Source organism: Phoxinus phoxinus, assembly GCF_949152265.1.
Source record: "Phoxinus phoxinus genome assembly, chromosome: 8".
Taxonomy (NCBI): domain Eukaryota; kingdom Metazoa; phylum Chordata; class Actinopteri; order Cypriniformes; family Leuciscidae; genus Phoxinus; species Phoxinus phoxinus.
The window spans coordinates 2,760,394-2,788,121 of record NC_136883.1 but is presented as its reverse complement, the minus strand read 5'-3'; the positions used below and the strand labels follow the sequence as shown (position 1 = coordinate 2,788,121).

The 27,728-nt window shown below is 39.6% G+C and overlaps 2 protein-coding genes across 2 annotated transcripts; both read left to right on the top strand.

Moving 5' to 3' along the window:
* Nucleotides 1-296: 296 nt before the first annotated feature.
* Nucleotides 297-5,210, top strand: LOC307003106 (proton-coupled zinc antiporter SLC30A1). The gene is made up of 4 exons (XM_079621219.1): nt 297-850; nt 2,791-3,025; nt 3,114-3,139; nt 4,473-5,210. The coding sequence occupies exons 1-4, from the start codon at nt 427-429 to the stop codon at nt 5,156-5,158; spliced, it is 1,371 nt and encodes a 456-aa protein (XP_079477345.1). The 5' UTR covers nt 297-426; the 3' UTR covers nt 5,159-5,210.
* A 1,821-nt stretch (nt 5,211-7,031) lies between these two features.
* Nucleotides 7,032-24,943, top strand: shkbp1 (SH3KBP1 binding protein 1). The gene is made up of 18 exons (XM_079620296.1): nt 7,032-7,244; nt 7,520-7,573; nt 9,129-9,174; nt 9,270-9,343; nt 9,445-9,503; nt 9,606-9,686; nt 9,774-9,941; nt 10,885-10,975; nt 11,064-11,254; nt 12,510-12,625; nt 12,760-12,847; nt 13,694-13,810; nt 14,502-14,672; nt 16,030-16,185; nt 17,632-17,728; nt 17,880-18,064; nt 21,331-21,457; nt 22,799-24,943. The coding sequence occupies exons 1-18, from the start codon at nt 7,192-7,194 to the stop codon at nt 23,427-23,429; spliced, it is 2,505 nt and encodes an 834-aa protein (XP_079476422.1). The 5' UTR covers nt 7,032-7,191; the 3' UTR covers nt 23,430-24,943.
* Nucleotides 24,944-27,728: the final 2,785 nt, after the last annotated feature.

Genomic DNA, 27,728 nt, shown 5'->3' with positions numbered 1-27,728 from the left:
AAACCGAGAATACATTTTCAGATTTTTATTTAGAAAAAAACCACACAGAAAAATCCCGAATGACAGAAATGAAGTTTAAAGTTGAAAAATGAAGTATAATACATCTATACAAGTCTTTTTTTGTGACATTGGGTTGCACAGTTTTCATTTAGGACACTTTTTTTTATACACGCACACACACACACGTGTCCAGGCACACACACATACACATGCATACACAACATGTAAAGATACGTGAACGAGTAACGGCCATCCGCCTCCCAAGTTTCATTAAAAATCATCCCAATCCCCTCTTCTGCTGTCTACCACTTCTTTCACCAGGCATTTTAAAAAGTGTATTTCCATAATATCTCATCTTTAACGTATGCTAATGTGTACTTGGTTCACACTTCATTAGTTATTGGTGTATATGTGCTGTGCAGGTCCATGGCGAGGATCTCCACTGAAGTGTGTGTGCTGGTCGTGACCTCGGTCTTCCTGGTGTGTGAGATCGTGGTCGGCCGAATCTGCAGATCTCTCCTGATCGCGGTGGACAGCTTTCACACACTCTACGTCTTCTTACATCTGTGTCTGTCGGCATTAAAGCATCATCCCAGCTCTCCGGCTCTTCCGTGCGATGAGCATCTCTACAGAAGGAAGCGTCTCGAGCCCTTCGGCGTCCTGTTCTCAGCTCTTCTGATGGCGTCTCAGTGTGTGTCCATCAGTCTGGAGATCCTCACACACCTCGTGCAGCCAGAAGCCATCCAACACCCACTGCTGTCTATTGTGGTCGGAGCAGCCAGTCTGATATTAAACACACTCGTACTGGCCTGGAGAGGGATGGATGGAGCTCATGACGGGACCAGTAAAGGTCGGATGCGAAACGACCCTCACATCAGAAAGAAAACGTGTTTTTGATGACATATTTGTGACCCTGGACCACAAAACCAGTCACATTTTTAATTGAGATGTATACATCATCTGAAAGCTGAATAAATAAGCTCTCCATTGATGTGTGGTTTGTTAGGATGGGACAATATTTGGTCGAGATACAACTATTGAAAATCTGAGGGTGCAAAAAAATCTAAACATTGAGAAAATCTCCTTTAAAGTTGTGCATTTATGTTCACGATTGTGCTGCATTCACTCACAAAAATACATGTTTTATATTTTAACGGTACGAAATTTACTAAATATCTTCATGGAACATGATCTTAATATCCTCATGATTTTCGGCATAAAAGGAAAATGGATAATTTTGACCCATACAATGTATAGTTGGCTATTGCCACAGATACACCCGTGCGACTGTGACTGGGTTTGTGGTCCAGGGTCACATATGAGTTAATGACCCGAAATTGAGGACGTAAGACAAGAAGAAAGCTAATACAGGGATTTCTGATGTCTCTCTCTAGATCCCGGTCAGTGTTTGCTGTCCCTTAACGGACAATTCCGGCGAAAAATGAAACTAGGGGTTAATAACACATGGTTACCGAGTCGACCGTTCTCTGGGATGTGTTTTCAAGACAATCGAATGTAAAGAGTTTTATCTCTAAAAACTGATTAGCTTATAACGCTAGTATATGGGGCATTGAATATAAGTAAAAGTAAATCGCTAGTTAAAACCACTAACATGGCTCAAAATAGCCCCACACTAACACGGCAGCATAATGAGGGTCCCTACATGCTAACCGAAGCATTGAGAACTGTGTAAGTGAACAGACAGTCGAGCCACGAACGACGTGAGCTGAACTGTGACTTAAACCCATAGATATACATAATAAAGGCCTAAGCTTAAACCTATTGACCAGCTCACGTAGCACGGCGTTCGTGGTTCGACTGGTCGAGACTGTTTTCCAAGATGGCTGCTGCCTGTATTTGCGACGTATACTGTCTTTATAAAGTATCTTCTTATTAAACTGTCTGTTCACTTACACAGTTCTCAATGCTTCGGTTTGCATGTAGGGACCCTTATTATGCTGCCATGTTAGTGTGAGGCTATTTTGAGCCGTGTTAGTGGTATTAACTAGCGATTTACTTTTACTTATATTCGATGCCCCATATACTAGCGTTATAAGCTAATCAGTTTTTAGAGATAAAACTCTTTACATTCGATTGTCTTGAAAACACATCTCAGAGAACGGTCGTCTCGGTAACCATGTGTTATTAACCACTAGTTTCATTTTTCGCCGGAATTGTCCTTTAAACAAAGATGCTTTTAATCATATGATTAAAAGTGAAAATGGCCGACGAGGTTAAAGAGCTGAAACTCATCTTTAGCAAGATGCAGTTACAATATTATCAAGGTCTTCACTGCAAAACCAAAGTTGGAAAGATGCCAAGATTTTCATGCTAAATGTCTTCATGTTGGCTCTAAATTCACTCAAAATCCAAAGCCCTAAACCACAGAAACCCAGAACAGTGAAGGTCCTTGCACACCGAGACACATTTTCATATGCGTTTTTTTGTATTCGTCATTGGGTGGCTCTAAATTGTCAAAACATCTCTCAAAATGCTTGCTATGGATGTGGAAAACGCAAAAAAATCAATATATATGTATTTTTTTTGGACTCAATGTGCAAACCTTTAGTGGTAGAAAGTCAGTTTTCTACCACTAGATCAGTTGTGCAGTGATGAGAATATGTGTCTATATTGATCATTTAATTTCATTTACCGGTAATAAAGAGTATGCGATCAGTTCCACTTCCAGTGAGCCGATGTTTTGTGCCTCTGTATTGTATTATGGTCCGTCAGGTTAAAGGTCGGCTGTAATGTCAGTGATGATGATGATGATGGTTGTGTGTGTTGTAGATCATCTCCAGGATAACACACTGATGTTCTGCAACCCTGAAGCCTCTAGTGTTCTGGATCCAGACCGAGGCTCTTCTGAGTCTCCAAACCTCAGCGCCGCTAACCCAGTTCCTGAGTCCAGTGTCGGGGAAAGATCGGAGGAAATCACTCAGAAACTTCCAGAAGAGCCTCGGCACCCGACCGGCACCGAACCCGCCGGTGAGAGAGAGGAACAACTGAGTCTTAACATAACTGAGTCTTAGGTCATGTTAGTTTAAGAAGAGATGTATTTTTTGAAATAGTTTTTGAAATAAGTCTTTTCTGCTCTCCAAGGCTGCATTTAGCCACATAACCAAAAACAGCAAACTCTGTAATCTTGTGAAATATTATTACAATTTAAAATAACTGTTTTCTATGTGAATATATAGTAAAATTTTATTTATTCCTGTGATCAAAGCTGAATTTTCAGCATCATTACTCCAGTCTTCAACGTCACATGATCCTTCAGAAATCAGTATAATATGATGATCTGATGCTCAAGAAACGTTTATGATTATTATCAATGCTGAAAATAGTGCTGACTTATATTTTTGTGAAAACGGTTACATTAAATTTCAGGGTCAGTTGTTTGATGAAAAGAAAATGGCTTTAATTTGAAATGGAAATATTTTGTAACTTTAAAAATGTCTTTACTGTCTCTTTTGATCAAGTTAATGTGTCCTTGCTGAATAAAAGCATTGATTTCTTACCCCAAACTTTTAAATGATAGCCTAGTGTATCACGGTTTCCAATTGATCATTTTATGCATCAAAAATGTTCAACATTGATAATAACAGAAATGTTTCTTGAGCAGCAAATCAGAATGATTTCTGAAGGATCATGTGACACTGAAGACCAAAATTCAGCTTTAATCACAGGAATAGCCTAAATAAAATTTTAGGCTATATAGCCTACACATAGAAAACAGCATTTTTAAACGGCTATTTCACAATATTACAGCATTTTTACCGTATTTTCCGGACTATAAATCGCTCCGGAGTATAAGTCGCATCAGTCAAAAAATGCGTCATGAAGAGGAAAAAACATGCATAAGTCGCACTGGACTATAAGTCGCATTTATTTTGAAATTTATTTAATAAAATACAAGACCAAGAACAGACATTTAATCTGGAAAGGTTATTCAGCTGCACAACAGCACACAGGACAGCAGCTGAAGGTGTCCGGTATGTTAGCGTAACATATTAACAGTTATTCAGCTGCACAACAGCACACAGAACATATACCTGGGAGGCTGAATAGGCTGAACTAACATTAGCCAGCGAGTCCAACAAGTTACCGGTAAGCAAGTTCACCAAGCTCCCGATCTCATTCCTCAACACTGAATACGTTGAGTTCTTCCTCGGTGTCGCTTCTGAACAACTCCGCTAACTAGAGCGCCCTCTCGCGGCTGTAGACGGTAATGTTTTCTCTTGGTTCATCAGTCAGTATGAATTAATTTTGATATATAAGTCGCACCTGACTATAAGTCGCAGGACCAGCCAAACTATGAAAAAAAAGTGCGACTTATAGTCCAGAAAATACGGTAATCATGCAGCCTTGATGAGCAGAAAATTCTTATTTTTAAAAATGCATTATTGCAAACTTTTGACATGTATATAATCACCATATAACACACTATAATTAGTTTGTTTTTAACCTGCCAGTTCAGTGTCCTCCTGGAGTCTCCAGGTTTAGGAGCATCATCATCCGTGTGATCCAGGATCTCCTGTGTTCAGTGCTGGTGTTGTGCACCGGGCTGGTTCTGCTGCTGTCCGCGGCGCACTGTCACCGGCCTCACTCGGACTGTCATCTGTTGGTGTACCTGGACGCGGGCCTGTCCTCGGCCGGGGTGCTGGTGCTGCTCTCCGCCGCCCTGCCGAAGCTCCACCGCTACGGGCTGCTGGTCCTCCAGGCGGTGCCGCGGCACGTGTGCGTCGATCAGGTGCGCCGGTGCGTCAGCGCGGTTCCCGGTGTGTTCTCGGTCCACGAGCTGCACGTGTGGCAAATGTCTGACGCGCTGCTGGTCGCGTCGCTGCACGTGCACTGTCCCGACGCACTGAACGCAACGCAGTGTGAAGATCTCATAGCGAAGATTAGAGAAGTGCTGGGTGTGTTTGGCGTGGAGCACTGCACCGTGCAGCCCGAGCTCCTCTCCGGGCCCGCCGGCGGGTCGGCCTGCAGTCTGCGCTGCGGGAAACAGTGTGAGGACAAGCTCTGCTGTTCCCAACATGAGCATTCCCACATTCCCGAGGCGGAGAGTCCCGTGTGTGTCCAGGAGGAGAAACCCTGCTCTCCAGAGCCTCGTGACGAGATGATCAGAGATGTGGTTATTGAGAACACCTACCTGTGATTTAACGAGGTTGCTGGTATTTTTGTGAACTGACAGCGTTGTACTGTACATGATGGAGTCAAGTCACCTTTGTTTATAGCGCTTTTTACAATAGCTAATAGGGTGAATTGCCCTAATGTGGGACATTTTTTTGCATTTCAGACTTCTGTGTCATAGCCTATAACATAAATTTTCATTTAATTTTGCTCCAAACGGTGCACAAATGTAATGTAAAATGTAAATTTAAACACAGAAATGCATTTCGGTTTTACATAGGCCTATTGCATTGTCATTTTGCATATTACATTTCAAATTGAATATTGCTATATGCTTCCATATTTGCGTTGTGTAGCCAAAACATTGAATCCACACCCATTTAAAAACCCAAGAATGTGTCCTAATCGAATCAAAAGAGAAATTTATTATAACACATTCATAAGAGAAATTATAGATATATTAGTGCTCTTGTTATGAGACAATCTGCAGCTTTCTAATGTGGGACATTGAAAAATCTCTGATAAAAGACCAATATGATCATCAGGCTTTTGAGGAAGGTTTATTTCTTCATCTCTCAATCATTGTATTGCATTATATGTTTTAAAACTACTGAGCTTTTATCATAAAACTAATCATTAAAAAAAAATATATATATATATATATTTTTTACTAATCATTTAAATATCATCTTACTAAGACAAGTATTGAGAGATATAGAGTGACAACTGATATATATTGATATATATATTACTCAAAAAATAAAAAAAGTAATATATTTTTGTGTGTGTGTGTGTGTGTGTGCGCATGTGTGTGTGTGTGTGTGTGTGTGTGTGCGTGCGTGTGTGTGTGCGTGTGTGTGTGTGTGTGTGAGAGAGAGAGACTATTATTTCAAATGTCAGGCTTTACAGAGTTAAAATTTATGGACAAAAATGTTTCAATATATTGCATTTTATCAAGTTTAGTAGGTTTGTATTTTGCATAAATGGATTGCCCCTTGAAATTAGGCAAGTATTGAAAATAAAAAGTAGGCCTACAATTCTCTCCCTCTCAGTTTCTTGACTTTTGCACCAGTTACACTCTTGTGGAGTTTGAAACACTAAGCAAAGTAAATGTAATATATTCCATGCATCATCTTCTGATACTAATAAATTGCATTTTAATACACCTGGATGCATTCATTTCTTCACGAATTCCTTTGAACGAACACACACACACACACACACACACACACACACACACACACACACACACACACACACACACACACACACACACACTAATTTCTTCACGAATTCCTTTGAACACACACACACACACACACGCACACACACACACACACACACACACACACACACACACACACACACACACACACACACACACACACACACACACACACACACACACACACACACAAACACACACACACACACACACATGTTATGCATGAAAAATGTGATCTGTGAGCAATTCATAACACACAAGAGTAGGCTACTTTTAGACCACGCGGATGAAGATTATTGCCCCTCGGAAGTCATGCAAATATTTTTAGGGGCAAAAATAGAATTCTTTAAAGGAAAGCAGACATAACATAGCCTTTTACTGATGCTACAAGTTTGCAAAAGCCACCATAGACAGCGAGGGCCCTTGTTGAGACTCCAGCTGAATTACATGCGATGTAATATTATATATGGTTACGGTTAATTCTTTCTTTCTTTGTTAGTTGATCATATAATTATATTTACTTACATTTTGTTGTACGTACCTTTTGTCTATTCTGTTTATATGCTAATAATAATAATAATAATAATAAATGTCGCAGATCAGTTTCTTTACAAAAACTCTTTGAAGACATTTATGAAGTTTTTATATTATAGTCAATGACTTTTATTTTGAAATGCATACAGCGCCTTTCCACTTCCGCAAGTAATTTGTAACATCCGCTCTTTCGCTGTTTCCTTACCACGGCTAGTACAATTAAATAGCTTTTATCATGAAGAAATTATAAATACCTATTTAATTATCCTTTACACTATGAATGTTTTGCCTTGAAAACGATGAACATGGCGAGGATTGGAGAAATTATCCATCTTAACGTCGGGGGCAAAAGGTTTGTGTATTAAAACAACTGTATATCCTGCTCGAAACAAGCCACACACTTTATTAACAAACTCAATAACTGACTCTACAGGTTCTAATGTTTGTACTTCAGTGTGTAGTATTCATAACAACTGGTCTGCAGTATTGTTTTTCATTGATCCGACTTGCTGGGACAGTAATGAACATCTGCATGCCTATAGAAGCAGCAGAAAGGCCTGATCTGAACCCCTGAAACCGCTTTAGACTCACACGAGTTTTCTTTTCTGTCGGGATATATACACGCAGGTTCAGCACCTCCAGACAGACTCTGACGTGGGTCCCGGACTCCTTCTTCTCAAGGTTTGTGTCAGATCAAGCTAAAGTACAGCAAACCCTTCTATGTATGTTGATCATGTAAGGTTAAGGTTCTTTTATAACGTAAATTATGTTTTGTATTAATAACAACTGATCTATCTATCTATCTATCTATCTATCTATCTATCTATCTATCTATCTATCTATCTATCTATCTATCTATCTACAGTATATACAGTATCTATCTATCTATCTATCTATCTATCTATCTATCTATCTACAGTATATATTCAGTATCTATCTATCTATCTATCTATCTATCTATCTATCTATCTATCTATCTATCTATCTATCTACAGTATATAAACAGTATCTATCTATCTATCTATCTATCTATCTATCTATCTATCTATCTATCTATCTATCTATCTACAGTATATAAACAGTATCTATCTATCTATCTATCTATCTATCTATCTATCTATCTATCTATCTATCTATCTATCTACAGTATATATACAGTATATATCTATCTATCTATCTATCTACAGTATATATACAGTATCTATCTATCTATCTATCTATCTATCTATCTATCTATCTATCTATCTATCTATCTATCTATCTATCTATCTATCTATCTATCTACAGTATATATACAGTATCTATCTATCTATCTATCTATCTATCTATCTATCTACAGTATATATATTATCTATCTATCTACAGTATATATACAGTATCTATCTATCTATCTATCTATCTATCTATCTATCTATCTATCTATCTATCTACAGTATATATACAGTATCTATCTATCTATCTATCTATCTATCTATCTATCTATCTATCTATCTATCTACAGTATATATACAGTATCTATCTATCTATCTATCTATCTATCTATCTATCTATCTATCTATCTATCTACAGTATATATATTATCTATCTATCTACAGTATATATCTATCTATCTACAGTATATATATTATCTATCTATCTACAGTATATATATTATCTATCTATCTACAGTATATATATTATCTATCTATCTATCTATCTATCTATCTATCTATCTACAGTATATATACAGTATCTATCTATCTATCTATCTATCTATCTACAGTATATATACAGTATCTATCTATCTATCTATCTATCTATCTATCTATCTATCTATCTATCTATCTATCTATCTACAGTATATATATTATCTATCTATCTACAGTATATATCTATCTATCTACAGTATATATATTATCTATCTATCTACAGTATATATATTATCTATCTATCTACAGTATATATATTATCTATCTATCTACAGTATATCTATCTATCTATCTATCTAACGTATATATATATATATACAGTATCTATCTATCTATCTATCTATCTATCTATCTATCTACAGTATATATATACAGTATCTATCTATTTGTCTATATATATATATCTACAGTATATATATATATATATACAGTATCTATCTATCTATCTTTTGTCATAGGTTTTATTAGGACAATTAAAAATTGATAATATGACAGCTTTTTTCAATAGCTGCGTACATAATAAATAAGTATTGTTATTTTCTGTCTAGTTTATTAAGTGGGCGGATATCAACACTTAAAGATGAGACTGGAGCGGTAAGGTTTACTTAATAATAATAATAACACATGTTGCAGATCAGTCTGTCTTTACAAAGATTCTACTCTTATAGCCATAATATTTGTCTTTTCAGATTTTCATAGACCGAGATCCATCTCTGTTTGCGCCCATTCTCAACTTCCTGCGCACTAAAGAGCTTCACCCCAGGTAAACATATCGTCTGCATTGTGTATAAATGTGTCAGATAGTCTGTTAACTGTGATATGGATTATTGAAGTATCTTATTATAGGAACTGTGTTTATGGCAGGTCCATAGAAGTTCACTTATTAATGCACGAGGCGGAGTTCTATGGGATCACGCCGCTGGGTAAGATCAGGCTGCGCTGCCGTTATTCTCATGGTTTTATTCAACATATATAATATATATATATATATGTTTATTAAAGAAAATGTGTGTTTTCCTCCTCAGTGAGAAAGCTGCAGTTGTGTGATGAGTTGGATCGCTCCTCCTGTGGGAACGTGTTGTTTAACGGATACCTGCCGCCTCCAGGTACAGAAAACACCAACTCTGACAGCGTGTAGCAGGACAGCATCTTTCAGTCATGAAGACGTGTGTGTGTGTGTGTGTGTGTCACAGTGTACCCAGTGAAGCGCAGGAACAGGCACAGCGTGGCAGGACCCCAGTTCATGGGTGGCCGTTCGGGGCCCGTGGAGAGAGCCCCTGTGAGGAGGAGTAACACAATGCCACCCAACCTGGGCAACGCTGGCATACTGGGCAAAGCGGTCATTGAGGAGCGAGTGCCAGGTGTTCTACTCTACTTTCATTTTCTCCACTTCTCTATTCAATTCTGTTCCACATAATGTTATATTCCATTCTACTCTGACATACTTTATGTTCTGTTCTGTTCTAATTTATTTACTTTTAGCTATTCTATTTTCTATTCTACTGATTAACTTTGGTCTACTCAGCTCTATTTTGTTATTTTCCTACTTTACTCTATTCTGTGGTTTATTCTATTATATTTCACTTTGTTCAATTCTGATTTATTCTATTACTCAGGTTAACTCTACTCACTTTCATTATATCCTACTCATTTCTATTCTTTTTTTAGTCTGTTTTTCTCTCCTCAATTGTTCTCTGATTTGCTCTATTCTATTTGATTTTGTTCTACTCTGATCAGTTTTGTAACAGTATACTCAGTTCTTCTAATTTTTACGCAGGTTTATTTTAATTACTATTTTATTCTATTCTATTCTGTTCCATTCTCCTAATTTCTACTCTAATTAGCTTTATTCTATTTTATTCTACTCATTTCTGTTTTACTTTACACATTTCTACTCTTCAGTCTTACATCTCTGGTTTATTCTATTATATTTTACTCAGTTCTATTCCATTATACTCTGTTCTTATAATTTCTTCTATGGTTTATTTTAATCTGGTTTATTCCACTGGTTAGTTCTATTTTACTCTCCAAATTTCTACTCTATTATTGTATTCAGTTCTGTTTTGTGTTACTCATTTCTACTCAATTAGTCATTCTTATCGACTCAGCTCTGGTTTATTCTATTCTCTTTTACTCTAATAATTTTACCCTACTTTACTCTACTCATTTGTACTCTGATTTGGTGCAGTCTGTTTTTCTGTGGTTTAATCCATTATATTTGACTCATTTACTCATTGAAGGTGTATCATATCAGTTTAAAATGCTTATTTCTAATAATTTCTCTCCTCATGTGCTCTTGTTTAGGTCCGGTCTCGGATCCAGGCATGGTCAGAATCATATGTGGTCATCATAACTGGATTGCTGTGGGCTATGCCCAGTTTGTGGTCTGCTACAGGTAGGGTTTCTATGTGAACGACACGTCACCAATAGAAATGATTTGGATGCACATATGGGCCGCTTTAAATACGCATCACTCATGTCAGGGTTAAAGAGTCCACTGGATGGCAGCAGGTGTTCACCAGCCCTCGACTCGACTGGGTGATTGACAGGGTGGCTCTGAATGCCAAGGTCATGGGCGGGTCACTGGGAGACAATGATAAGATGGTCGCTGTGGCATCGGGCACTGAAATCATACTGTGGGCGATCTGCCCTGATGGCAATGGCAATGAAATCGGTAAGATCTTATTTCATAAAATGCTTTTTTTTGTGTGTGTGTGCAAATGTTTGGAAAACTACAGAGCCCCTAAAGACACCTTTGCAAAAATAATAGTTTCTCGTGAGCGCGGTTAGTTTCTCTTGAGCGCGCGGTTAGTTTCTCGTGATCGCGCGGTTAGTTTCTCGTGAGCGCGCGGTTAGTTTCTCGTGATCGCGCGGATAGTTTCTCGTGAGCGCGCGGTTAGTTTCTCGTGAGCGCGTGGATAGTTTCTCGTGAGCGCGCGGTTAGTTTCTCGTGAGCGCGCGGTTAGTTTCTCGTGAGCGCGGATAGTTTCTCGTGAGCGCGGTTAGTTTCTCGTGAGCGCGCGGTTAGTTTCTCGTGATCGCGCGGTTAGTTTCTCGTGAGCGCGCGGTTAGTTTCTCGTGAGCGCGCGGTTAGTTTCTCGTGAGCGCGCGGTTAGTTTCTCGTGAGCGCGGTTAGTTTCTCGTGAGCGCGCGGATAGTTTCTCGTGAGCGCGCGGTTAGTTTCTCGTGAGCGCGCGGATAGTTTCTCGTGAGCGCGGATAGTTTCTCGTGAGCGCGCGGATAGTTTCTCGTGAGCGCGCGGTTAGTTTCTCGTGAGCGCGCGGTTAGTTTCTCGTGAGCGCGGATAGTTTCTCGTGAGCGCGGTTAGTTTCTCGTGAGCGCGGATAGTTTCTCGTGAGCGCGCGGTTAGTTTCTCGTGAGCGCGCGGATAGTTTCTCGTGAGCGCGCGGTTAGTTTCTCGTGAGCGCGCGGTTAGTTTCTCGTGAGCGCGCGGATAGTTTCTCGTGAGCGCGCGGTTAGTTTCTCGTGAGCGCGCGGATAGTTTCTCGTGAGCGCGCGGTTATTTTCTCGTGATCGCGCGGTTAGTTTCTCGTGATCGCGCGGTGATTTTCTCGTGATCGCGCGGTGATTTTCTCGTGAGCGCGCGGTTATTTTCTCGTGAGCGCGCGGTTAGTTTCTCGTGAGCGCGCGGTTATTTTCTCGTGATCGCGCGGTTAGTTTCTCGTGAGCGCGCGGTTAGTTTCTCGTGATCGCGCGGTGATTTTCTCGTGAGCGCGCGGATAGTTTCTCGTGAGCGCGCGGTTATTTTCTCGTGATCGCGCGGTTAGTTTCTCGTGAGCGCGCGGTTATTTTCTCGTGAGCGCGCGGTTATTTTCTCGCGGTTGCGCGCGGTTCGTTTCTCGTGATTGCGCGGATAGTTTTCTGTAGAAAGCAAAGTTCCTGATCTGTGTGTTTGTTCTGGTCCACAGGTGTGTTCAGTTTGAATGTGCCGGTTGAGGCGTTGTTCTTCGTGGGGAATCAGCTCATTGCCACCAGTCACACGGGTAAAGTGGGAGTTTGGAACGCCGTCACCAAACACTGGCAGGTACGTCGAGCTCCAGGACGGTTCGGGATTAATTTGATGTGTTCTGCATTTGTTCACATTACATTTGAAATGAAACGGATGCATTTAAACTGAGGGAAATACTCACCCCCTGATGTGTTCACCTCTCTGTGCAGAACCAGGATGTTGTTCCCATCAACAGTTGTGACACAGCCGGATCTTTCCTCATTTTGGGATGTAATAATGGATCTATTTACTATATAGGTAAAGTGACGATCAAACCGGAATAATCTATTGTTTTATGTTTGTTTATGTATGTTTTGATGCATAATCAAATCAAATAATCAAAAACTATTTAAAGGGTTAGTTCACCTAAAAAAATTAATTCATTAATTATTGATAAAATAATTATTCATTATTTGAATAATTAATGTGAATAATTAATAATTATAGATAATAATGAATAAATTGTCATTAATTACTCACCATAATGTCATTCCAAACCCGTAAGACTTTCGTTCCTCTTCAAAACACAAATGAAGATAATAATAATACATTTGATTTATAATGCGCTTTTCTCACACGCAAAGCGCTAACAGAGTAAAAGACAAGAACAACACAAATAATACAATAAACAATATAAAACAAAACAATATAAATCAACACCATAGCCTGATTAGCATCTAACACTTATGTGTTAAATGAAATCTGAGAGGTTTCTGTCCCTCCATTGACAGTCCATCTATTCTCCCACAACTCTGATGCTTCAAAACAATCATAAAGAAATTGTTAAATAAATCCATATGAATTATGACGGTTTAATTCAAGCCTTCTGAAGAAACACAATCGCTTTATATGATGATTAACATATTTAATTTAGGCTTTTGTTCACATGTAATCATTAATAAAGGCATTTCTACAGGGTTATAGAATATACAAATATAAACAATTGATTGTTGAATTGCAAGCTAAAACAGTAATATTGTGATATACTGTGTGCCGATAGCTTGATTTAAGCTGCAGTAAAGAATACCGTCCACCTCTACTGTGTGTTCATGATGCTCAGATGTCCATCTGTGATCTCTGACATCATCATCTCTCATCTTTCAGATGTCCAGAAGTTTCCGTTGCGGATGAAGGATAATGATTTGTTGGTGACTGAGCTCTATCGAGATCCCACTGAAGATGCTATAACTGCTCTGAGTGTCTACCTGACGCCCAAAACAAGTAACACACACACACACACACCAGCCTCAGATATCCTTACGCACACACACACACCAGCCTCGGGTATCCTCACACACACACACACACACACACACACACACACACACACACACACACACACACACACACACACACACCAGCCTCAGATATCCAGACACACACACACACGCACGCACACACACACACACACACACCACACACACACACACAGCCTTGGATATCCTCATACACACCAGCCTCAGATATCCTCACACACCAGCCTCAGATATTCACACACACACACACACACACACACACACACACACACACACACACACACACACACACCAGCCTCAGATATCCTCACACACCAGCCTCAGATATTCACACACACACACACACACACACACACCAGCCTCGGATATCCTCACACACACCAGCCTCAGATATACACACACACACACACACACACACACATACACACACACACACCAGCCTCAGATATCCTCACACACACACACACACACACATACACACACACACCAGCCTCAGATATCCTCACACACACACACACACACATCCACCAGCCTCAGATATGCTCTCACACACCACACCATTCTTTCTAGGGTGTTGTCCAGTACAAATAAGCACACGTCTTTCCTCCGGGCTGCTTCGTGTGTGTGTGAATGTTTGCTGTCTTGTGTTTGCTCAGGTGACAGTGGGAACTGGATCGAGATCGCGTATGGCACCAGTTCAGGCTCAGTGCGTGTCATAGTTCAGCATCCAGAGACGGTGGGATCCGGTCCTCAACTCTTCCAGACCTTCTCGGTTCACCGCAGTCCTGTTACCAAGATCATGCTGTCTGAGAAACATCTCATCTCTGGTGAGGCCATGTCTCGCGTATGAGTGACCCTGGACCACAAACCCAGTCACAGTCGCACGGGTATATCTGGGGCAATAGCAACTATACATTGTGTGGGTCAAAATAATCCATTTTTCTTTTATGCCAAAAATCATTAGGATATTAAAGGATAACTCCGGTTAATTTTAACATTGAGCTCAATTTTTTGTAAATTTGGAGTGCTGTCAATACAGAGAACAACGACAAAAATCTGTGTTGCCTACACCGTTATCCTCTTTTTAAAATGTGCACCCTATTGACTTCAATGGGGCACGTTATAAACCTGCTTTTATTTCTCTTATCATCCTTGATGTGTCATTACAAGTGCCCAGCCATGTTGAGTGATTCCTTCAGAGTGAACACGAGTGACTCTGACTGCAGTAGATGTGAAAGATATTAATAAAAATTATGTTATATCAGCCAGCGCACAGACCTGTATTTACTTCCTGTTTTCGGTCGAAGTCCACAGTAGTCGACTGTCGAGTTCACGCGCGTGATCATAGGTAACTAAGATGATTTTTTTTTTTTTACAAATATCCATCAGAGCTGATATTCTCGTCTTCAGCTGACAGTCTGAGTCTCCACTGTTGCTTAGTTACCTATGATCACGCGCGTGAACTCGACAGTCGACTACTGTGGACTTCGACCGAAAACAGGAAGTAAATACAGGTCTGTGCGCTTGTTGAATTAACATCATTTTTATTAATATCTTTCACATCTAATGGAGTCAGATTCACCGTGTTCACTCTGAAGGAATCACTCAACATGGCTGGACACTTGTAATGACACATCAAGGATGTTAAGAGGATAAAAGCAGGTTTATAACGTGCCCCATTGAAGTCAACAGGGTGCACATTTTAAAAAGAGGATAACACGGTGTAGGCAACACCGATTTTTGTCGTTGTTCTCTGTATTGACAGCACTCCAAATTTACAAAAAATTGAGCTCAATGTTAAAATTGACGAGTTATCATTTAAGTAAAGATCATGTTTACTATTAATTTAATTTCCTACCGTAAATATATAAAACATGTATTTCTGTGAGTGAATGCAGCACAATCGTGAACATAAATGCACAACTTTAAAGGAGATTTTTTCAATGTTTTGATTTTCTTTACACCCTTAGATTCCAGATTTTCAATAGTTGTGTCTCGACCAAATATTGTCCTATCCTAACAAACCATACATCAATGAAAAGGTTATTTATTCAGCTTTCAGATGACGTATACATCTCAATTTCAAATAATTGACCCGTAGGACTGGTTTTGTGGTCCAGGGTCACACAGGCAGAATACAGTGGGTGTAAAATCATAAGTAGAAATTTATCTTCCTCTGTGCAGTGTGTGCAGACAACAATCACGTCCGTACCTGGACGGTGACGCGTTTCCGCGGCATGATCTCCACCCAGCCTGGCTCCACTCCTCTCACCTCCTTTAAGGTCCTCTCATTGGACGATATCGACGGCCATGGAGGCTGTGCGGCTGGCACTGAAATCGGTAAGATGAACGATCATTCTCAATAATGACCATATGAAGCAAACAGCCTCATTCCTTTAGGACCAGAAGTGTGGAATAATTCAGATCTTTCAGTAGAAGTCTCTTGAGCTCACCAAGGCTGGATTCATTTTATTATTTTTATAATTTAGAACAACTGTTTTATATTGTGATATATAGTAATCATAGTGATCAAAGCTGAATTTTCAGCTTCATTGCTCCAGTCTTCAGTGTCACATGATCCTTCAGAAATCATTATAATGTGATGATTTGCTGCTCAGTTATCAATTATGATCAGTACTCAATTATTAATAGTGGTTCTTATTTTTATTATCAATTTTGGAAACCATTTTTGCTGCTTAATATTTTTGTGGAAACTGCATTTTTTTTTTTTATATATAGAATAGAAAGTTGCATGAACGGCATTTATTTAATAACACAAATTAAAATAATAAAACAAATTCTGTCACTTTTTATCTATTTAATGTGTCCCTGCTGAATAAAAGTGTTAATTTCATATACAAAAAAATCTTATATCAAACTTTTAAATTGTATAGTGCATCACAGTTTATACAAACATGAAGCAGCAACTGTTTTCAACATTGATAATAATCAGGAATGTTTCTTGGATAAGCAATCATGATTTCTGAAGGATCATGTGACACTGAAGACTGGAGTAATGATGCTGAAATTTCAGCTTTGATCACAGGAATAAATTAAATTTGACAATATTTTAAAATGAATAATATAAAACAAATTCCCACTATTACTGATTTCAATCAAAACTAACTTTAGCTGGACAATAACTTTATTCTAGAGCTGCTGTAAAGCCAAAACAATCTCCGTTACTTTCATTTCCCATTATCACTGTAAAGCTGCTTTGAAACAATCTATATATTGTTAAAAGCGCTGTATAAATGAAGGTGACTTGACTCTATTTTTGATCAAATAAATGCAGTCCCGGTGAGCAGAAGACACTTTCAATGACGTATTATTCCAACATTTTGAGCGGTAGTGTACAGGTGAAACTCGAAAAATTTGAATATGGTGCAAAAGTTCATTTATTTCAGTAATTCAACTTAAAAGGTGAAACTAATATATTATATATAGACTCATTACATGCAATGTGAGATATTTCAAGCCTTTATTTGTTATAATATTGATGATTATAGCGTACAGCTTATGAAAACCCCAAATTCAAAATTAGAATATTGTGAAAAGGTTTTAATAAGCTGTGAGCCATAATCATCAATATCATAACAAAGGCTTGAAATATCTCACTTTGCATGTAATGAGTCTATATAATATATTAATTTCACCTTTTAAGTTGCATTACTGAAATAAATGAACTTTTGCACCATATTCTCATTTTTCCAGTTTGACCTGTATATTTATTTCTGTTTTGTCCTGGTCCATGTGTCTGATGTGTCACGCCGCTTGTTTCTGCAGGTCCGTACGGGGAGCGTGACGAGCAGCAGGTGTTTATCCAGCGTGTGGTTCCTGACACTGATAAACTCTACGTGAGGCTCTCCTCCAATGGGAAGAGGTCAGTGTAATATAACCGCCATGTTGTCTGCATACTACACAAACTACATTTCCAACAGTAAAGCTTCTGACTGCCTAAACGAACTGGTTAGAAAACATCCACGGACTGCATATTGAGCAGCACTTGTGCTAAACGTGCTCTCTCTTTGAAGGGTGTGTGAGGTGCGCTCAGTTGACGGGACGTCCATCACAGCGTTTGTGGTTCACGAGTGTGAGGGGTCGAGTCGCATCGGCTCCAGGCCGCGCCGGTATCTCTTCAGCGGACACAGCAACGGCAGCATCCAGATGTGGGACCTCACGACGGCAATGGAGATCGCAGGGAAAGTGGACATCAAAGGTGAGGATGGGAGCATTAGGTCAGGAATAATGTACATCCAGCCGTTGTTATCTCAGAATAAACCCCGACAGGGTGATTCACGGGTCTTGCATTAGCCTTAAAGGACAAGTTCGGTATTTTACACTTAACCCTCTAGGCGCCACGGTCGAGTTTACTCGACAAGATGCGGCACTGAATAAAACGGCCGATTTTGTCAAATAGGGTGTCAAATTTCCTTCGACCTCCCATCCACTAGTTGGCAGACATGTTATACTTCATCCCAGACTCAAAAAAACGTCATGCTTTTATACAAAATCTTCGAGCTAGAGCGCATTGAATCAGCGCGAACAAAAGCGGAGCTAGTGTGCGAGTGAGCCATTTTATCAGAGCAATATTGTCAACGTCAGCGAGTTTTTGCATTAGATTATTATTATTATTATTATCTAATTGCATCAATAAAGCTTACCCACAATGAAGTGTTGGGTCTTCTATTCGCCGACCCTGGTTCTGAAGGGAAATATCTGCCTTCAGAAGTTGACGGTGATTGAAAGTGAAAGTATAGCCCGTACGTTACACCAAGCACAAACGGTGAATCCTTTGCCCAATGTAGATGGTCCTTTGCCCAATGTCAGTGGTGGGAACAATGTTTCCCGGGGTCGGAGTGTTCATCGCGAAGTTAGCAGGTGTGTTATTGTTGTGGGGAACGAGGCGGGAGATTTTTTTTTACCGCGCTAGTCATGTAGTTTGTCTTCTGACCGTGTGCCTCTCCGCAATCGCGGCGACATTATTGTGGTGAAGACTTTGTCTAAAGCTACTGGGTATGTTAGACGAGGTCAAAGTATTCATAGGACAGTTATGGGGCAACGTGGAGGCAGGGTGGGGAGTCGCAATGACAATGACAGTAGTCCGAGCTATGCGCACTCGGCGCGCGCGCGAGGCAGATCTGGCCGCGCCCGCGCTGCTCGTAGCAGGAGCAGAGGCGGTGTGACACGGAGCAACTAAACAGGTCTTGTCTACTTGTGTTTCTGTGTCATATGAATAATATATATATATGTAATATATAAAATCAGAGTGCCTACTCTATGTAGTAAATGGAAAATCTCTACAGCAAAAGGCCAACCACTACATGCATTCGGTTTGTTCCTACCATTTATTAGTAATGATTTACACAGTTTGTTTACTACTTACTATTTACCTGAGCATTCAATATTGTGCAATATAGCATACAGAAGGTATGGGGGGAAAGAAGTGCTGCATTTTATTATTTAAACTTGTGACATTTCATGAAAATTCTATAATCCACGATGGCCACCACCATATGACGTCATAATATGCAAATTAGATGGGAAAATGTAATCCCTAAATAAACTTTGGGTCATCCTTAATATTTCTCTAATTTACAGAAAGTCTCTATCTTTTATCACTTTTAAGATATAGCCTTTTGAAATTAAGATGTCAAAATCAAAAGTTTTAGGAAAAAACCTCTGGCGCCTAAAGGGTTAAAGCCCTGTTTACAGATCGTATCTGATGAAATAGAACGGTTAAGATTAAAATTTGGACACATGCTCCTGTCGCGAGAATTTTAGGTTTATTTAGGACCTATTTTGCCAAACGTGTCACACCCGTGATTCTTCCGTTGAGAGCTTGAATAATAGACACTCCAGCGGCGGAGTAATACCGCACCTCACACAGCACATTCAATACAAGTCATGGAGTTGGACAAAAACTACGATAAAACCTGTTGGAATGCATCTTTTTCAGCGATTTTTTTGGGGACCGTATCAGTGAACACCCCTGACCACTCGGTGAGTTTCACGTCTTTGTAAACGAAAGTTTAATGTGTTTTAGGAAGGAATCTTCCAGTGGCCATAGACAACCATTGTGGGGGTGAGGGGGGAAAGCGATATAAACCTAAAATTCTCGCGACAGCAGCATCTGTCCAAAGTTTAATCTTAACCGTTCTATTTCATCAGATACGATCTGTAAACAGGGCTTTAAGTGTAAAATACCGAACTTGTCCTTTAAGGGGTTTATTCTGAGAACACACACACACACACACACACACACCTGAAGGGGTTTATTCTGGGAACACACACACACACACACACGCCTGAAGGGGTTTATTCTGAGATCACACACACACACACACACACACACACCTGAAAGGGTTTATTCTGAGAACACACACACACACACACACACACACACCTGAAGGGGTTTATTCTGACATAACACACACACACACACACCTGAAGGGGTTTATTCTGACATAACACACACACACACCTGAAGGGGTTTATTCTGAGATAACACACACACACACCTGAAGGGGTTTATTCTGAGATAACACACACACACACCTGAAGGGGTTTATTCTGAGATAACACACACACACACCTGAAGGGGTTTATTCTGAGATAACACACACACACCTGAAGGGGTTTATTCTGACATAACACACACACACACCTGAAGGGGTTTATTCTGATAACACACACACACACCTGAAGGGGTTTATTCTGACATAACACACACACACACCTGAAGGGGTTTATTCTGACATAACACACACACACACCTGAAGGGGTTTATTCTGACATAACACACACACACACCTGAAGGGGTTTATTCTGACATAACACACACACACACACACCTGAAGGGGTTTATTCTGAGATAACAACCGGCTGGATGTACATTATCTCGCTTATTACACGGCTACTTGCCACGTAAGTAAATAATTAGACACAAAATATTGATCTGAGTTGGAATATTTTATTAGATGTTTAAACGCAAAGCTTCAGCGGCGAGATCAAACTCGACGAACATTTAAGAGATACGGTATACAGTCATAACACTTATTACACAGTATTTCACCACATAAAATAATTATGGAGATAAGAGATATTGATTTCCGATCGCTCCTGTTTGTATCTTATAATCCAACAGTGTACAAAACAATACTCACAAAATGGCCGCCGCTGCGTTTGTATGAAACGAGAGAGCGAGTCCACGATACTGGATAGCATAATTATAATAAGAGAAAACCCTAAAAAACCTAATAACCCTATAAAAGAAAACCCTTTCCTAGCAAGCAAGCGTATATCTCTGCTGACTTCAGTGACCCGGAGGAGCCTGTGTTTCTGTTCTCAGCGGTTATCTGAATAGCATACCGCTGGGTGGCGCGATTGACCAATCAGAATCAAGTATTCCACAGAGCCGTGTAATAATGAATGTGACATGCTGTATATGTGCTGTAATCATGTTTGTGTTTGTGTGTGTTCAAGCTCTGGGCGGTCCCACTGAAGAGGAGCTTCTGGAGCTTCTGGACCAGTGTGATCTGGCTCTGACCCGAACACCTGACATGAGTCCTGCGGCCTCTCTCACACACTCCTCTCGCAACTCTATGTGCAGGTACACACACACACACACACACACACACACACACACACACACACACACACACACACACACACACACACCTTCCTTTATTCTGCGTCTGGTCCTACACCCTCAAACAACACACTTACTTACTCACTTAAAAATTAAGTTGTTTCAAACCTGTATGAATCTTCTGCTGATATTTTGAAGAATGTCGGTAACCAAACAGTTGATGGACCCCATTTACTTCCATAGTATTTTTTTCCTCAACCGTTTGGTTACCGACATTCTTCAAAATATCAGCAGAAGAAAGAAATGCATACAGGTTTGAAACAAATTGAGGGTGAGAAAATTATGACAGAATTTTAATTTTTAAGTGAGCTAACCATTTAATTTATACATTTTTCATTCTTATTCTTTTTAATTTAAAGGATTTTTGTAGAGTTAGGGGAACTAACCTAAACGTTTTATTTATAGTTTTTTTACATACTTAAATATAATTAATCCTTATTAAAGATATTAAAGAGCAGTGAATTTTCTCTTTTTATTTTGTTGTTTGATCAATATTAAGTGTACAGAAGGCATTAGGTTTATTACGCACTGTCACTTTAAGACCGAGTGTGTGGATCAAATTGCACTGATGCACTGTACGTTCTGTAAAGACATAACCGACTGTGTTTACGTGAATACTCTCCAAAACTGACATTTAGACATAATGTTGTGTGTATTTGTCCATTCAGACGCGAAAGAGCTCAATTCAGTCCTTGCACGCTGTATAGCTGTCTATGTGCAGGGCTGCACGCTTCTGGTCGTGTGTGTGTGTGTGTGTGTTCGCACAGAAAAACATACCGAATAAAGCTCTCTTTCGCGTCGTCACTTTTATTCAGATCAATCCATGTCTGCTCTTCTCTTTCTCCCAGACGTGTACATTTTTTAACGATTTGAGATATGCATCAAGCGCGTGCCAACTCGTGTGCCGCCGGTAGATCGGCACGTTACAGTTCAAATGTGCGCATCTTCCACAAGCGCAAATCAGTTCTGGATCTCTTCCCCAATCGTCCCTCCCTAACATTTCCATCTAGATCTAATTTTTATTCATAAAGTACATTTTCGTCATAGTGGTCGTCATTTAAAACAGGTTTTTATTTAGTTATCGTCTCGTTTTCGTCCGTCTGTGAAAACATGAAATTAACACTGACTAGGTTGCATTTTGGCGCGAGTTACCCTTAAAGTACGCGAAGGCGCGCAGTAACACAAGTGGCATATCTCACATATAATGGTGTCAATGCAGGCAGATCAATAACATACCTAAGTACGTGGCACTATCTGCTGATTTGTGTAGTCTCTGATGGTCTCTCTCGTGTTTCTCCACAGTCTCCAGTCTCAGTTGAGTGAAAGCGCTCGCGCCGGCGCTGGTTTCCGGGGCCCGATCCCTCTTTCTGGCAGTCTTCCTCGTCAGGTCCCTCTGGTTCCCTTCAGTAAACCCCGCGAGCTGCCGGCCCACCTCGGCCTCAGCCAGTCCTCTCTGGCCAGCAGCGCCAGCAACAGCCCTCACCCGGGCCGGGACCGCGACGGCCTCGGGGCCATCCGCAGAGGCAGCTTCGTGGAGCGCTGCCAGGAACGAGCCAAGTGCTCGGACACGGGCGGCCTGGACCCGGGGAGGCGGAGCTTAGCGGTGTGTAGCGAGCTCGAGGCTCGACTCGGACTCAGAATACCATCGTCGTTCTCAGCCCTGCCAGCGCCATGTTTATCAACACCACCATCCTCATCTTCATCTTCATCATCTACAACATCAGCACCATCCATGAGGAGACCAGCTCCTGCGGCACCAAACGCTCCTTCACCCCTCAGTCCAGTTCGATCACAAACACCCACGTCTCCCAGGCGACCTCTGACCTCTCCGACCAGCGAGAGCCCGTCCAATGAGAACGCACCTGGGCCGGAAAGCCCCGCCTCTCCTCCTTCCACCAGCCCGAAACCTCATATGAATGAAACCAGCTTCTGAGAGGGACTTCAGCAAGAAATGTATTATATTTGACAAAATATCAGTATCACGGGGTGCCTTATAATATTTTGAATGTGGAGTTATGAGATTATGTATCGCATGTAAATATTCACATTCCAGAACTTTCTCTTTTGAACAGAAAAACATGGAAGTGATCTACATTTACTCCTGACACTGTTTGGTCATGTTACAGTTTTTTTCGATTGCTAAACGACAGTGAGCACAACTGGAGCTACATGTGCAAAACTCTAACTACAGTCTGCACTACCAACAGTCACCTGAGCTAAACAGTTCACATCACCTGCAAAACTCACTCCAAGCAACACAACTCTTAACACATGGCTCAAAACAGGCTCAGTGCAGCCAAACACTATGCACAACCCTCACTGAGATAACACACACTGTCACTGAGAACACACTGAGAGTAAGAACACTAGCATCAAACACCAATACAGAAAATACAAACTTTTCATCTTTACAGTTTGAACAATTTCAGTGACTTCATACAAAGTAATATTTTCTTCAAAGAAAAGAGTGACATTCTTTCACATGATTTATTTACATTTTTAGAACATAACAATTCTTTAAGGTAAATGAAAATGAGCAGTTTGCTTCAATAGTCTGTAGTAATTTACGGAATTACAGTAATGAGAAAAAAAAGGTAGAAACTAAAAGTACATACTGTAATTCGAACAAATAATTGAGGGGCTAATCCTGCGTCTCTCTAGCATCAGGCCACAGGTGTTCACCAACATCACATCTAATGTTCTCTCTTGCCATGCACCTGGAGAACCTTCTGGAGTGCCTTATCCATCCCTGTCCTCTGGACTCGTGTCCTCACATCCGGCACGCATGGCTTCCAAAAGAGACATTTGGTCATGTGGGTGGTGACCAAACACTTTCCACCTCTAGGCAGAGAACAACTCCTCTATTGGGTTGAGGAAGGGTGAATATGCAGGCAGGTACAAAACCATCAATCTGCGATGTGCTGCAAACCAGTCTGTGACAGCTGCAGAGCGGTGAAAAGCAGCTTTATCGCAAACTATGACAAAAACTTGGGGGTTTCTTACTGGCTTCCCCTGTTCTGCTGTGTATGTAACCTCAGACGTCTTACCTGGACATATAGGTATCTTTGCTCTTTTACCCGTTTACTGTTTCTCTCGAACGGTACAGTGTATAACTGTTACATTGTAACTTGGTGTTTCTGTAGGACTCGAGCAATAGTTGTTGTGCTGACAGAATTAACATTTTCACATATATCATTATCAGCCAGCACTCTATCTTGAATCTCCCGCAGTTTTATTGCATTGTTGACAGCAACCATGTCAACAATAGCATTTTCCTGCGCATCTGAAAATATTTTTCCTCTTCCTCCTGTTGGGGCCAGCCTTTGGGTCCTGTTGTATATTACGTATATAATAAAAATATATTTTACAGTCAAACTTACTGTAATATATATCTGTGTAAATATTCTATAATTGCAATACAAAATAAATTCCTGTAATGTTCTCATTTACTGTAAGGATGTAACTCTCTCCTGTTTCAGCTGAAGTTGCCATCAGCAGTGTTTGAAAGACACAAGGCTGAAATGTCTTCTGTTTTGAATGTGTGGTTCACAGTTTTGACAGCAGTGTGTTAGCATTTGAACAAAGTGCTGTAAATCCACAGTGTTGTGCAGGTTGTGGTTAAAGTCATGGGATAAGTGTGTAGAGTTTTGAAAACTGTGTTTAAGCAATGAAAAACGAACTAGAGTTTGGTCCACATGAACTGCTGCTGTGCAGACTGTAGTTAGAGTTTTGCACATGTAGCTCCAGTTGTGCTCACTGTCGTTTAGCAATCGAAAAAAACTGTAATGTGAAGACAGGGATTGTTTAATCATGTCATACAGAAATGGACTAGCTTTAAAGCTGTTTTTTTTTTTTTTTTGCGTGAATATAAACTTCCCAAGCGTAATATGTGAAGACAACTGAAAATCACTGAAACGTAGGAACACTGAGACTCTGGAGCTCTCGAGACATTGGCCCGTTTCTGAGCATCAGCAACACTGGCTCAGCCAATCGAGTGAGTTTGGGGGCGGGACTGTGTGTTTAGCCGACCAATGGCAGATTAGGGGTGTGTCTTCAGCCTCTGAATTATTGATTACTTTATCAATTGCATCTGGTGATGCAGACGTTACACACTTTAGCTTCTTAAGGCTTTGTTGGTGTTTAGCACGTCATGCTGGTTAGTTGAGCACTGGTTAATATTTCTGCATGAGCTTTCAGAATGCTAATATGTGTGAACATTGTTCAGATTAACAGGGTTATGCAATTGTGCTCGACTGCTAATTTTGTTTTTAATATTCAATGCTAATACTGATATCTATAGAGCAGGGTGGGCAAATATGGTAGCAAATGATGTACAAAACATAGATGAATTTAAATGAATACTTATTTTATGTAATACTTACTCAAAATTCACTTAAAGTATCTGTAAACAAAAAAGTCCCACTGGTCAAATTTTGGAACAGACACTATATTGTCTAATGACGATAATCATAAAATATCAAACAATTTGTTTATGTCTGGAATAAGCAGTTCTTCTGAAAAAAAATATATATATATGTATATATACATATTTATTTGAATATGTAAAAACAATGGTAACACGTTACAATAAGGTTTTATTAGTTAAATAACAAACAAACAATGAACAAAACATTTGTAGAGTATTTATTAATCTTTTTGAATAAAATTCAGATGTTCATTGTTCATGTTAGTTCGCAGTGCATTGACTAATGTTAACAAATACAACTTTTGATTTCAATAATGTATCAGTAAATGTTGAAATTAACATTAATTTTTATTAATAAATGCTGTATTGTTCATTCTTAATTCATTTACATTTTAATTTGAACAAATTAAACCTTATTGTAAAGTGTTAAAAAAAAGACATGTCAATAACTAACAAAACCATTTGTAAGTAGATGTGAGTTATCGAGGACAGTAATCGTGTAACTAATGCTTGGAGTGAGCAGCTCTGTTACACACAACACACTCTTTATTCATATATATATATATATATATATATATATATATATATATATATATATATATATATATATATATATATATATATTCAGGCTATATGATCCCCAAACATGCAGAAAGCTGCAGTCCAGTGTTCATATTATCAGATTGTTTTTGTTAAAAACCTCATAGTATTTTACCCCATTTATGATAATGCTTGAAAATGTGGTATTTATACCAGATATAATTCTGTTATAGTTGTCATCCCTAAATGTAAACTGAATGGTGATGATTGTAAGGACACTCGGGCGATGTATCTTGTTGTGTTGATCATGAACCATTTGATAAGTTTTTTTTTACTGTATTCCTCCTAGAACACTGAATAAAACTCTTTTTAAGTTATTGTATGTAAAATCATTCGTTCAGTTATCAATATCAGGAAAATAGCACTCTTGAAAGTTCCCAAAAAATAATTTATTTTCATATAAATAACAGCAGATGGTGCTTGTAATAAATTAGACAATAAATAGAAAGGCTCCATAGCTTGACGATGTACATGCCGACTATATTCGTGTTACAGTGAGAGTTATGATGCTGGAACTGCAGAAATATAGCGTCTTCGATATTAACCAAATTCCCAAATCTAGACTGGAAAAAACTACAGAATTATATAAAAAAAAAACGGAAAAATATTGATATATCATGTAAAATGCTAAAAAATAAGAAATTGCGTCATCTAAACTATCGCCAACACCTTATAAAACAATAATCTCCATGTATTTCATATCAAACAGTAACAGATTGTGCTTCAGCGAGACGGAGAGAGATATTAACCTCTCGTCTTCAAGTGCAGTTTAGCTGCCAGACTCCGAAGAGCCGCTTTATTGTGTTAAACGTGACCTCTGACCTTCGCTTTATAACAGCACCCAGACCCGTCTCAGGGGCGCCGCTAAGAAAGTTAGGATTGTTCTAAGAGCCACACATTTCAGCCGAAATTACCCTGAACAATTTGTCCCAGGAACCTTTCCCCCCCCAGACCTGTTGCCGTGAAGATTATTAGTCCTATGTTAGTCTGGTGCCACTTTACAGTTCCCGCTGGATTTCATCCTCTGAATTTAACTTTAATAAAGCCTGAACCTCGTCGTAGGTCGTATTTTTTAAATTCTCAAGTCATCTTCATTTATATAGCGCTTTTAACAATGTAGATTGTTTCAAAGCTGCTTTACAGTAATAAACTATAGTTAAGGTAACATTGTTTTGTCTTTATAGCGGTTCTTGAGTTAAGATATTT